Source organism: Equus caballus, chromosome 8, assembly GCF_041296265.1.
Source record: "Equus caballus isolate H_3958 breed thoroughbred chromosome 8, TB-T2T, whole genome shotgun sequence".
Taxonomy (NCBI): domain Eukaryota; kingdom Metazoa; phylum Chordata; class Mammalia; order Perissodactyla; family Equidae; genus Equus; species Equus caballus.
The window spans coordinates 76,343,983-76,357,864 of record NC_091691.1 but is presented as its reverse complement, the minus strand read 5'-3'; the positions used below and the strand labels follow the sequence as shown (position 1 = coordinate 76,357,864).

General features: G+C 38.0%; 1 protein-coding gene across 19 annotated transcripts in view; it reads left to right on the top strand.

The window, feature by feature from the left end:
• The window catches only part of DYM (dymeclin), a 359,439-nt gene that overhangs the window by 101,749 nt on the left and 243,808 nt on the right, over positions 1-13,882 (top strand). For all 19 annotated transcript variants that reach the window (XM_023647788.2, XM_070221038.1, XM_070221046.1 and 16 more), the window contains 2 exons: positions 4,676-4,801; positions 6,502-6,644. In XM_023647788.2, coding sequence (XP_023503556.1) covers positions 4,676-4,801; positions 6,502-6,644 — 269 coding nt within the window. The remainder of the gene's footprint in view (positions 1-4,675; positions 4,802-6,501; positions 6,645-13,882) is intronic.

Genomic DNA, 13,882 nt, shown 5'->3' with positions numbered 1-13,882 from the left:
AATAGAAATATGTTGTAGAACTCATTCTGTTCTTTACTTTTTCCTCTCAGAACTATTTTTAAGAGTTACCTGTGGGGCCAGCCCTTTGGCAGAGTGGTTAAGTTCGTGTGCTTGGCTTCGGCTGCCCAGGGTTCACCAGTTTGGATCCTGGGCGCCGACCTAGCAGTGCTCATCAAACCATGCTGCGGTGGCATCCCACATAGAGAAACTAGAAGAACCTACAACTGGGATATACAACTATGTACTGAGGCTTTGGGGAGAAAAAAAAGAGGAAGATTGGCCACAGACATTAGCCCAGGGCCAGTCTTCCTCAAAAAAAAAAAAAAGGAAAGAAAGTTAACTGTGATGCTAAATGGACATCTAGTCTGTCACTGTTAAAACTGCTCCATTGTGTGTAGCCACTACGTTTTACTTATCCACTTCCTCAGTGATGGACACCTGGACTGCCTCCAACTTTGCAGTACCACAAATAACAAATGTTTTTGTTATTTATCCATTACTCCATGGTAGATTACCCTAGAACTTAGCTGTTTAAAACATTGTTTTACAGTTTTTTAGGATCAAGTATCTGGGTATAGTGTAGCTTGGTGCCTCTGACTCAAGTGTCTTAGGAGGTTGTAGTTGAGCTTATGGCTGGGGCTGTGGTCTCATCTGAAGCCTCAGCTGGGGAGGACCTGCTTCCTAGATTTCTTCTTTGGCTGTTGGTGGGATTCCATTCTTTTAGGGTTGTTGGACTGAGGGCCTCAGTTCCTCACTGGCTGTTGACTGGAGGCCTCCCCTTAGTTCTTTGTCTGATGGACTTCTCCATATGTCAGAGGCAGTTGGCTTCCCTCAGAGAAAGCATATAGAAGAGCGAGAGAGGGCACCCAACACAAGCCATTGTCTTTATATAAGATAATCTCTCAGAAGTGGCATCCTCTCACTTTTACTGTATTCTCTTTGTTAGAAGCTAGTCGCTAGATCCAGCCTACGCTGAAGGGGAGGCAATTACAACTATCAGGAAGCAGGGTTATTGGGGGTCATCTTAGAGGTTGCCTACCACAGTCGTCAGACATATTTCTGTGAAGTTTTCTTTGGCATATATACATATACTGGGTCATGGGTTGTCCTCTAAAATGACTGTGTTGGTTAATATTCCCATCAGCAGTACATGAGGGTTTATATATCATCGTATAACTGCCAATACTTTACATTTTCTGGGGCATAAAGGAATACCACATTGTTTTAAACATTGTTTATATCTTTTGGTCTTTTCTTCTAGCAGAGTTCTTGCCTTTTTTGCAGGAGTTGCTTGTAATATTCTAGATATTAGTCCCTTGTTCTTCTTTCAGTCTATCATCTGCCTGTTAACTTTGTTCAAGGTTTCATTTGTTGAGCAATAATCCTTAATTTTGATGTAATTAAACACTTTTTTTTGGCTTTATGGTTTGTGCTCTTAGGCTTTTATTTTAGAAGTTTTTTCTTGTGCTTGTGTTACAAACATTATTATTGTACATTTTATTCTGTTAACTTTAGTTTTACCATTCACATCCAAGTCTTTAATTCATCTATGGTAGGTCTTTAAGTATGTTGTAAGGTAGGACTCTATCGTTATTTTTCTTTATGAAATAAGCCAGGTTTTTCCCAGCACCATCTTCTGTACAGTCTGTTCTCCATTGATTTGTGGATCCATCTTTATTGTATGTTGTTTCCATATATACCTAGGGCTGAGCTGTACATTCTGTTCTCAGTTGAGTTCCATTGGTTTGTCTGTTTTTGTGTGGGTGCACATACCACGCTGTTTTATTACTACAGCTGTATAGCGTGGCTTCATATCTGGTAGGGAAAGTCCCTCTCTTCACTCTTCATTTTCAGGGTTCACTTAGTTATGTGTTTATTCTTTCATAAAAATTTTAAGAGTCAGTTTATGAAGTTCCTGAAAAAAGTGCAATGAGAATATTGGTTGTGGTTGCGTTGACTTTAAGATTAATGTGCATAGAATTGTCTTCATAGTATTAAGTCATTCCATTCAGATCATCCTGTGTGTTGTTTATTAGTGTTTTATTAGTGCTTTATTAGTTGTTTATTAATACTAATAAATGCTAATAAATGGATGCTTGTCAGCAAGATGAATAGAAGATATCCTCTCAGTCAACCAACAGCACCCTGGATCCTTCTCTCATGAAATTCCCTTTACATTTTTGTTGCAGTGAGTGTTCCTTTTGTATTACGATCGTGTATTACATGACCTCAACATATTTCTTCCTTTTTTGCTATTTTAAGTTATGTATGCCTTGTATATTATGCTGATGAATCTATTCAGGAAGTCCCAGTCAATCAGTTCCAATCAAAATCAGAGCAGTAAATATCCCTCTGTCTGTTCATCATTTATCCATTGAGTGCCTATTATGTACTAGAGTTGGGAATACAAACAACATTGAAAAAATGAAAGGATCTCTAGCTGGCATCTCATGTGTTCTAGTAAGAAAGACTTGGCTGCAAATAAATGCCACTCTTACTTTAGGTCTTAACTTAATGCTACTTTTTTAGAGGAGTTTTCTTTTGATCCCACAGTTCAAATCAGGTCCCCAAAATCCTTTCTTCTTGTTACTTGCTCTTTTTCTTTATGGCCTTTTTGGAGTAATTTTTATTTGAATTCTCTTTTCTTCACTAAATTGTAAGCTCCATAAAGGCTAGAGCCCTATCTGTTGATGGATGTCAACATATTGCATAATGCCTATCTAGATATAGTAAGAGTAAATTCTTTGTACTTCAGTTCATGTATCATTCAACAAATACAATGTCGTAAACAATTTGATGGAATTTTCATCTGTAGGCCTATGAAGCACACAGGAGGAATCACTTAGTTCTCTTTAGGACTTCTGGGGAATGGATTTTTAGCTTGGTATGAAACTTAATGTCATGTTGAGTGAATATTCTTATGTGCTATGAGCTTTCCCTACCTCCCAACATCAAACCGTCTGCTCTTCACCCTACAGCTTCACAGAGTTCTGTGGCAAGAGAGGAAGATCCAAGGGTTAACACTTTTCCTGTTCCCCAGCTTCTGATTTTGTTTGACCCAATTAATTTTGAAGGAGAATAACCCTCTTTTCTAAATATACACTTTTTTCCCCGAGGTTGTAAGACGTACTATTTATTAATAGTCGTAGTTTTCAGTTTAAACTAACTGAAACAATTCCTTTCTGATCTGGGACATGGAATCAGGTGTTAAATTGTAAACTGGTGCAGTTGATTCTTTCTTATTGATGCAATGACATTAATGAATGTATTAGAGGTGATCACCTGACTATAAGCTCTACCCTGTGGCAAGATGCTTGTTCTTCAGGATTTGGTTAAGCCTTAACTCAACTGAGAAGCCTAGCGAATTGACTACAGAGTATGGATTCCTGACAGACACAGGCTGTATGAATACATGTAAAATGTTTTGGGTTCCAAGTACCCAAATCAGCATTAATGAAGAATTAATGAATCATAACATGACACGTCAGGTTTGTCTTTCATTCAACTCAAGAGATAAGAACAGATACAAGAATTGCATTTTATGTAGTTAATATTTACAACAATAATTATGGAAATTTCAGGAGAGAGAGTTGTTTTACAGTACTTTAAAAGTCGTATTTCTGAGTATTACTGAGATTTATTCATTATATAATAAGATCAATTACTTGGGCCTTTGTGTTTGTTTCGTATACTTTGTTTTTAAATGATTTTTCTATCAGCAATAACTCCTTAAAATAGCTGGGAGAATTTAAGTTTGCCCAGGCCTAGGATGAAGTCTTCTTTAATTTGTTTGAGCCTCATTTAAGTGGACGTTAAGTATTTTTCTTTGGGCTTTCCATTAATATTTCAGTTCTGTAAAAATATTTTGATATTCTTTTGGAGCTGTTAGTCTTTTTGCTGTGTTGTTGAGATTTCCACTTTCCTGGTCTAACATGTTACTTTTCCCCATGATAATTGTGTTTAAACTTTTGCAATAACTGAAGATTTCTTGATGCATTTATCCTGTTTGTGCTCCCTGCTCAGCCAAGACTTTGTTTCCTTTTTATTTGATCTAAGGTTTGTTTTCTAAAAGAGGTTAATGATCTGGGGAGGAAAAGAGTAATCCTTCGTAACAGAAATATGCTTAATAAAACAAGAATAATTTGTTTACTGTTCATATTTTGCTGAACATGCAGAGTTGGCCTTGAGAAAGTGGACACTGGAGATAGAAGATCCAGGGTATACCACTGTTCTTATTGTAAAGCGATTTTCAACTCGAAAAGGCATTGTTTTCTTCCCTACACTGTGTCTTCCCTTCAGTTTTATAATCTGAATATTTGTTTCTGCATTATGACTAGACAGGGATGAACCTAAGGGCTTTAGAGTGGATCTTTGAAGCAGAGCACTGCTGGTAACTATTTCCATTATACACTAATAGACTTGTCATTCAGTACGAGATGAGAACTGGAAATTAGCCAAGTAATGGGACACGTGACCCAAGTACAAGAGCTAATGACTGGGAAATGGTTTCGTATTTTGGCTTGACTTATAATTTTTATGTTAAACATATTAGTATTTTTTTATAACAAGAAACGTTGAATATTTGAGTTTTTAAATGTGTAGTTTGGTTAGAAAAGAGCAGTACCTTAATCTTCCAAAATGGTCATTCTTCTGTTTTGTTTTCCTCTTTCTCCAGAGATATCACATATGAGATATCAGTAGAAGCCGTATCAACCATGGTTGTTTTCCTTTCCTGCCAACTCTTCCACAAGGAAGTTTTGCGACAGAGCATCAGTCACAAGTATTTGATGCAAGGTCGATGGTATGTTTCTGTTTTAAATTTGTGTGTTTTTTTATTGTGTAAATCTGTATTTCTGGTCTTGTCTGCTTACCTTAGTATTGTCCCATATCTCCAACCACACATTTCTTCCAGTTGCTCTGTCAGCGCTTAAAACCCAACATGTACGGAACCAAATTCTGTTTTCCTGTCCAAACTATCTGTTCCTCCTGCCCCTTGTCCCCCAGCTTCATTACCTTCCCTAGTGGTTTCTTTGTAGAATTGAAACTTTGAAGTCATCTGTCTTCTTCCTTCTGCATCATTCTCTAAGGACTTATCCAGTCACATTTGTTCATTGAAATTATTTTTATATCCTTTCCTTCTCAGCAGTCCCACTGAAACTACAGTCTCATTGAAATAATCTCTGCCCCCGTCACCATGTGTTTGGACTGCTTCCCCAGCCTCTCAACTGACTGTTCCTACTTGCGTTTAGCCAACAGATATTTATCATGTGCTAACCATGTGCCAGGCATGTGTTAGCATGTGGGGCTGTGCTCCTGAGCAGAAGCTTACAGTCTCCTACTGGGTGAGGATGGGAAGGGACAAATATTAAATACACACACTCACTTCCATGCATGCACATGCACACACACACAGCTTCTGTTGACACAATCTTCACAGAAGTTTAGAATGGAAAACAAATGCAAATAGCTTTGATTAAAGTTCTCAGGGAATTGGGAGCTTTGTCTTTTTCATGTCATTCTTGCTGCCTTGATTGTGTCTGTGGCACATTCACAGAACCCCTAAGGGCTCTTTGGAACATACTTGAGAATCACTGGTAATAGGGAAAGGGTCTGCGCTTTGGCTCAAGAGTGTTAAAAAGTTTTCTCTAGATCGCAGGAATTGACTTATCACCAGTTTGGGGGCACATATCCCATTTCACCTATTTCCTCTCCCTTCTCCTCTCATTCCATTACTTAAGAGCAAAGAATATTAACATTAAAAAAATTCTGTATTGGGGGGCCGGCCCGGTGGCGCAGCAGTTAAGTTCGCACGTTCCGCTTCTCGGCGGCCCGGGGTTCGCTGGTTCGGATCCCGGGTGCGGACATGGCTCTGCTTGGCAGCCATGCTGTGGTAGGCGTCCCACGTATAAACTAGAGGAAGATGGGCACGAATGTTAGCTCAGAGCCAGGCTTCCTCAGCAAAAAGAGGAGGACTGGCAGTAGTTAGCTGAGGGCTAATCTTCCTCCAAAAAAAAAAAAAAAAAAAAAAAAAACAAACTAAAGAAAATTCTGTATACCTATGTATAGATTTTTTGTATTTATGCAAAAATTGAATAATGTCATACTTAAAAAGTGTATTCTTTCATAGCATTACTTTTTAACTTGTGTGCTTTTCCCCACTGCTCCTATGTTACTCCCTCCCTTCAAGTGCCAGGTACTGTTTTATACACTGAATTGATAATATCTCACCTGTCATGCAGATTACAAGTAAGGTAACTGTAGCCCAAGAGTCGAAGTGATTTGACCTGTGACTTTTGGCGTGGTGAGGGGGAAGCCAGAATTAGGCCTCAAGTCTTATCTCAAAGCCCACGGTCTTCACCATCATGTGACAATGCTAGATCTCTTTGAATTATGCTAATCCCTTTATAGTCATAGATTCTATAGGTTATATTTGTCGTTATACAAAATCAGATGACTCCCATATATATGAGTTTGACTTTCTTATTTTTTCTTCTTGTGTAGTCTTCCATACACCAGCAAACTTGTGAAAACCTTATTGTATAACTTCATCAGACAAGAAAAGCCGCCGCCTCCGGGAGCGCACGTTTTCCCTCAGCAGTCGGAGGCGGGAGGACTGCTCTACGGCCTTGCTTCAGGAGTAGCGAGTAAGCCCTGTCGGATTTCGTCAGCTCTTTGCTGTGCGCCGATTCTGTCTAATTAGTCGTAAGAAATTCTCTTCACTTGGCTGCCGCTGCTGACAGTTATACTGGATCTGCGCATCTGGCTGAATGTGAAATACTGGAAGTAATTTAAAATATGTTTTCCATTTGCTACAGTGATTTGTGCGGTGAAATATATGCAAATAATGAATAGATTATTTACCTATAAGACACCGTTTTTCAAGAAAAGTGTTTATGAATATGCATATTGCATGAGTTCTAGCTGTGCAATGTGAATACAGTTAAGCTCATGGCAACTTTTTCCTGCTTGTGTTTTATGAGGAAATCACTCTATTTTAGAAGCTATTATTGGTTAGGATTTTACATGACTAATTAGGTGTAGTTTTCCTGTTATACTCAGTGTTTCATCTGCTCAGTGACAAATTAGCACATTTTGAAGAGTTTTGTAATAAATTCTGAAGTGGCACAAACGTGAGTTTTATCAGATTGGAAGCACATTTCATTAACGGGAGAAAGTCCCCACCGTGCAGGAAAGCTTCATGTGTTCAAACCTAAGGACTCTACGAAGTGCAAGAGAACCTGGTTCTCCCCTTGTCAGTGCGGAAGACCTGGGTCGTGTGAGGTTATAAGAACTGAACTTTTGCTTTATTCTGAAGGAGAAACAAAAACTAGACCGACACTTTGGCGGCTGTAAAGTCTGCAAGGGTGCTCTTAGTAAACTAGCAGTATACGTTCTACTTAATTACAGCGTGCGGAGTTGAGCACGAGAATGGCTTCGTGTGTCCCCTGGGAAGTCTTCATTAATCCACTGTTGTTTTCTTTTTTTGATCATTAAACTGGTGTAAGTATTTAAAAGCTGAGTAATTTCCGTACTCCAATATGTTTGAAGAGTTTTGAGGGGATAGGGTATAAAGAGTATAGAACAATTGCTTTCTTTAAAGCAATGGGAATACTTTGCAATTTTTTTTAAAGTAAATGTAGATTTGTGTATGGTGTTTGGTTTTTCTTGAAGTTATGTGTCATCAGAAGGAAGTGTAGTATGGTATGTGGTGTCATTAGTTACCAGGTGCCAAAAAACTTGACTTTTAATTTTACATCTGTTCCCACCTAGTTGGCAGCGTATCCGAAGGAAGTCCCTTAATTTGCCTAGCTCCCAGGTTCTTGTCTTTCAAATGAGAAGATTGGGATAGATGATCACTGAGATTATTTCCACCTCATTTTCAATGATTCTATGTTCTTTTCCTCCACCATTTTAAAATTTAATATTCAGTTAAGTTAATATTTAATCATAAAATAGACATCATTTTTAGTGTGCTATAGTCACAAGACACTTTACATAGCTTTCTTCCTAAATCTTCATAAAATTATTCATGTAAAAGTATAAATCATCTTGGAGGAATTATTCATTATTTCACAATATATGACTCAAAGGATTATAAAAACAAAAAGACATTCTCCTTTTAAAAAACACAGTTATGTACCATGGGCAAAATAAAATGTAAAAAAGATCACAGTCATGTAATTCTTGTCAACCTTAAAAATAAATAGCTAATTATTTTACCAGTAAAACAAGTCTATTTGAGAACAGCCAAAGAATTGCAATTTAGAATGTGCATGCTATGGCGGACCGTAGGCAAATCCAACAATCAAAGGAGAGGAATGTTAGTTTATAGGAAACAAGGAGAAAGTTGGGAAGGGTTGTTTTGAATGAAAGTCCGTTGGAGAAAAGCAAGAATTCAGGATGGTGATAGTTTGTCATTGGCTGAGTTGCTGGGGTAGTCCATTTCTGTTGGGGATGCAGTGTACTTTTCTTCCTATAATTAAGGATTCTTTCCTGTTGAGACTTCTGTTGGGGTCTGTAATGGATGATTCTTCATGTTGAGACTTCTTTTGTTGGGGTCTGTGATTGACCATCTTTCCTGTAATTGACCTCGCGTGGTACTGCGTGGGAGCTCCCCCTTCTGGCAGCCTAACTCCGTTTTTAAATGAGGTTTCCCTTTATTAATTTTACATTTTGAATTAAGCCAGATTCCAGGAAAGTCATTCAAATTGACAAAATTTGACTTTAGTTGTGTGATCACTTTTGTTTTTTTTTGAGGAAGTTTAGCCCTGAGCTAACCACTGCTAATCCTCCTCTTTTTGCTGAGGAATACTGGCCCTGAGCTAACCTCCATGCCCATCTTCCTCTACTTGATATGTAGGATGCCTACCACAGCATGGCTTGCCAAGCAGTGCCATGTCCACACCAGGGATCCGAACCGGTGAACCCTGGGCCACTGAAGTGGAATGTGCAAACTTAACTGCTGCACCACCGGGCCAGCTCCAGTTGTGTGATAACTTTTGGTGATCTTTTGCTTGGTAGTTAAAGAATTTTCTTACTCTAATATTAGCTTGAGGAAAATATGATTTGGAGGTTCTTCACTGAAAAAAAATATGTTGCAACACTAGATGCAAATGATAAACTTTTGAGTTATATTCATTTTCATTGGGATTGAATTTTTCCTATGTATAGAAAGCATTTCCTTTCATAGCAGTATGTGTATTGTATGTTTTGCTTAAATTATTTCCTTTAAAACAGTGCCTTATTTTGAAAACCTTCATGGTTTTGGATAGCAAAGGTTTGTTTGCACTGGCAGGGGAAGAGGAGAATCCTTGTATGAGACCTGGATCCAGATGAGTAGTGCCACATGTCTGGGCCCTCACAGGAGTTAGGCAAGGCCTTCTCCAGTTTGTTTCACTTTTTCAGATTTCTTTCTTGTTATTCTATTAGTTGTTTCCCAGACTCCAGCAAAAACTCTGTTACATCTTGCATGCCTGACACTCTCTTCATGCCTTTGCTTGAGTTACCTCTTTAACCTAGAATCCTACTTCCTCCTCTCCCTGACTTTGATTTTCTGCCCATCCAAATGTTTAGGTCCATCTCAAGCACCGCCTTCTCCACCAAGACTTCCTTTTCTCCCTCCTAGCTAGATATGATCTTTTCCTGTGGCACTTAACACTGGTTTGTGTCCTGATTACTTGTAGCAGCATCATTCTGCCTACATTGGCTCTGCACACAGTAAAATGAGAACTCACATGTATGTAGCACTTCTGAGTTTACAGAGCAACCTTTTGTGCATCTCACTTTATTTTTATAGCAACCTTGTGAAATAGATGGTTTTAGTTTTTAATGTGATAGATGAAGAGTTGTTCCTGGTTATTAAATTATTTGTGTAAGGTCACATAGGAGAGTGGTGGTGTTGGTTTGCCCTTGAGCTCATTTCCTTTGACTTCTGAGCCTTTGCTGTCTTGTCCTTCATTGTCACCACCTGAGTCCTGAGTGTGTAGTCTGTTCCTTGACTAACGTGAGGGTGTTGACTGCAGTATCCAGTAGAGCCCCTTCCATCTGTAGACTGTCAAAAAGTACTTGTTGGGCATAATTAAATACCAAAAGCTAGTACTTGTCTACACAAGGTAGGTGTGAACTCAGTTATAATAACATGTTTATCATTTATTGAATGCCTCTGTTTGCCAGACACTTCAGAGACTACGTATGTGGTTTCATCTGCTCTTTATTTTTCTTTTCTAACATTTTGTTAGGGAAGATTTCAAAGATGTACAGAAGTAGAGAGAATATTAAAATGAACCTCTGTCTACCCACCACCCATCTTTTTTTTTTTTTTAAGATTAGCACCTGAGCTAACAAGTGTTACCAATCTTTTTTTTTTTCTTTTCTGCTTTATCTCCCCAAATCCTCCCAGCACATAGTTGTATATCTTAGTTTTTGGTCCTTCTAGTTGTGGCATGTGGGACATCTCCTCAGTGTGGCCTGATGAGCAGTGCCATGTCCGCGCCCAGGATCCGAACCAGCGAAACCCTGGGCCGCTGAAGCAGAGCGCGAGAACTTAACCACTCGGCCCCGGGGCTGGCCCCCAGCACCACCCATCTTTGAGAATTATCAACGTTTTGCTAACTTTTTCCCCACTTATCTCCCTCCTCCTCTTTTTTAAAAAACTGTATTTGGAGATAAAGTTTATACGTATAGAAAAGTTCCAATGATAAAAATATTATTAAAAAATTTATATCCCTTTCCAGATTGGTTTATTATTAACATTTTATCCCATTTGTTTGTATTTGTATTCTCTCCTTCCTTCTCTGTCTTACTCTGTGTGGACATGCACGCACACACACCCCCCTTTTTTTTTTTTAACCATTTGAAGGTAAGTTATGTACATCATAGCTCTTTGTCCCTAAATATTAGAATATTTCTTAAAAGGGGATGTCTCTTACACAACCGCAGTACACTTATCAACTTCAGTAAGATTTACATTCAGCTACTCTTAAAAACAAATGAGGTCGGCATTTGTTTCTACCTCCGAAAGAATAAAGAAGTGGAGATTTTCCTTTATATTTTAAAATCACCTTTATTAAGTATAGTATCATTTGGGTTGCACTTAAATTGAATCTTTACAATTAGGTTTTCCTGTAACTACTCTGTCATCGGTTTAACTTGGACTAAAAGCTCCGTGATGCAGCACATACCTCCTTCTTTCTGCTTGTTATTGGTCCTGTGGAACAGAGTGAGTGCTTAAAAGATGTTTCATCAGAATGTAATAAATAATTAGAGGAATTATTAATATATTTTAATTACTAGTAGTAAGGTTTTTGCAGTTAATGTGAGTCATGAAAATTAGTTTGTATAGATTTTGTTCTTTTATAAAAAAGGGTTTTCAGATGTGTCAAGTATGATTTATTTCTTTCACTGGAAGTGGTTAGAATGAATTATATATTCATATATTACTTTATCTGGCAACATCTATAAGACATGCTGACAAGCCTCTATTCATAATTTTTCAGTACAAGAAAAAAATGGTTTCCTTCCTATCAATAGTTTTTTAATTTAGAAATTCCACTAATATGCTGACAAAAGGGAAAAAGAATCAATTGGTATATCACTTTACTGTTTAGAAAAAATACTGCAGTTTTAATTAATGTGGTATTTTTCTTTTTTCCTCCCCTAAGCTCCAGGATGTAGTTGTGTATCCTAGTTGTATGTCCTTCTATTTCTTCTGTTTGGGATGCCGCCGCACCCAGCATCTGTACCAGTGAACCCTGGGCTGCCAAAGCAGAGCGCATAAACTTAATTAACTACTATGCCACCGGGCTGGCCTTATGTGGTATTTTTTAATGAATCATGGAATTCCAGGATTAGGAAGATGATGATAAAGGTCATCCAGTGGGTCCCAAGTATTAGCAGAGCCACCTGGCATACTTTAAAAAAAATGCATGTGCATGTACTTACACCTTGGAATTTCTAAGTCATTAGACAAGAGGTGGGGCCCAGTCCTATACATTTTTAATAAGCATTCTAGATGATTCTGATATAGCTGATCCTTTTCAGCACCCCTTGTGTGGTGTAGGTCCATTTCCTGTGCTTGAATCTGTTGTACTGTGAGCCCATGATGGCAGACAGTTGAGCCAGTGCTATTAACTACTGAGTAATGCATTGTTTTGAGGCAGCTCTGATGGGTTTAATTGACCTTCTTTTCTTAGTTTCTCTCCTTACCGCTTTCTTTATTGCTGATGAGGTACAGTTTATCAAGATCAGTCTTTATGTCCAACCATCAGTACAGTACTCCAGCATGGATGGAACACTAACCTCCCTGATTCTGGACACTGTACTTTTTATTAGTCTAAACCAGGTAACTCTTTTGTCAGATAATATTTGACTATTAATGAATTTATGTCAATTTTATCTTCTAAGTCTTTTCCATATGTGTAACTTTTGTGTCCTATTGTATCCCTTCAGGTTTTACATACACAGGTACAGAACTTTCAGTGTGTCTCGGTCAGATTAATTTTGTTAGGTGTGGTGTGGTCTGTAATTCCAGCCAAAGAATAAGATTTTCTCTTATTTTCAGCTCTAGATCATCATTAAAGAAGTATTTTGGGGCTTCCTGCTTTATTCAGGGTTGTATCCTTGACACCATAGTGAGAGAAGATTGACGCATTCTAATTCCTGTGTGGAAAGCAAAGTGTTTCTGTAGGTGGCACACGTAAAATAACAACGAAAATTCATGTAGCTAGGGAATTGGTGATTTTTCTATGTAGAATACATTTCATTTCCTGGAATCCCTGTGAGGATTTGCTGTGGGGACAGTAGCCCAGTTTTCCCAGGCAGCAGTTTAGGGTTAATAAGGATTCCTGTAGTTGCCCCTGACTTTGAGGACTCACCCACAAGGATCCTCACGAAATTGGAACGAGTAATCCCCCTGTGCAAGAGGTGCTGGGCAAGTTTCCTGTGAGTTCAAACCAGGCCCTCCATCTCCTCCCATATCTCCTCTCTGGATTACACCACAGGGACCTCTCAGCTGCCTTTTCTTTCCTCTAGGTCTTGGAAGTCCTTGTGGGGAAGGGTGGATTTCCAGATCTTGATAATTGAGAATCAGAGGATTTGGAGTGGAGCTCAGTGTGATCTTAGACAAGTTCTTCAACTCTTTCAATCTCATTATCCTGCTTTATAAAGCTGATAAATGTAAGACTTTTTGTACCAGGTTATTGTGAAGAATAAATGAGATATTTTGTATAAAATCACTTCTAAAACTATACGACATCCATCCTCCTGTAAATAACTTTGTTCCCTGCACCAAACCTCTGCTGCTTCTTGCTAATTAAAATCAAAATAATTTAAAAGAAAATAAATTTAATTAGATGAAGTTAGTGATCAGAAAATCTCTGACAAGTTTATGTAAGACAATTTAAAATTTAAAGAGAATATTTTATCTTTTTGGTCTGCTCAAACTTTAAATTTTAAGTAAAAAATTTTTTGAAACACTGACTAAGTTGAATACACCAGCCATCTTTTTGCTCTTTCTCCAACTGGCTTTTCGTTTTATATGGTGCAAAATTTGGCCAATGACAGTCAGAAAGGAAAATCTGATTGTTAAATAGATATTGCCCACAAGAGATTTCTCCCTGCTGCTTAAATGGACTTGCCTTGACAACGATTGCTGTGGTACCACTTCTTATTCACTAATTTATCTGAAGGATTATATTTTCCTTTTGATAGTTTGTTTATAAAATTAGCCAGAGGTTTTAATAAAGAAAAGACTAGTTGCTGACCCAGCCTGAATTTTAATAAGTGTTTCAAATGTTCAACTAATCAAAGATAACAGTAGTATTGGTAGTCTTAGTTATAGTCAGTAAGGCATTGACTTCTGAATTCTTACTTTATAAACACATTG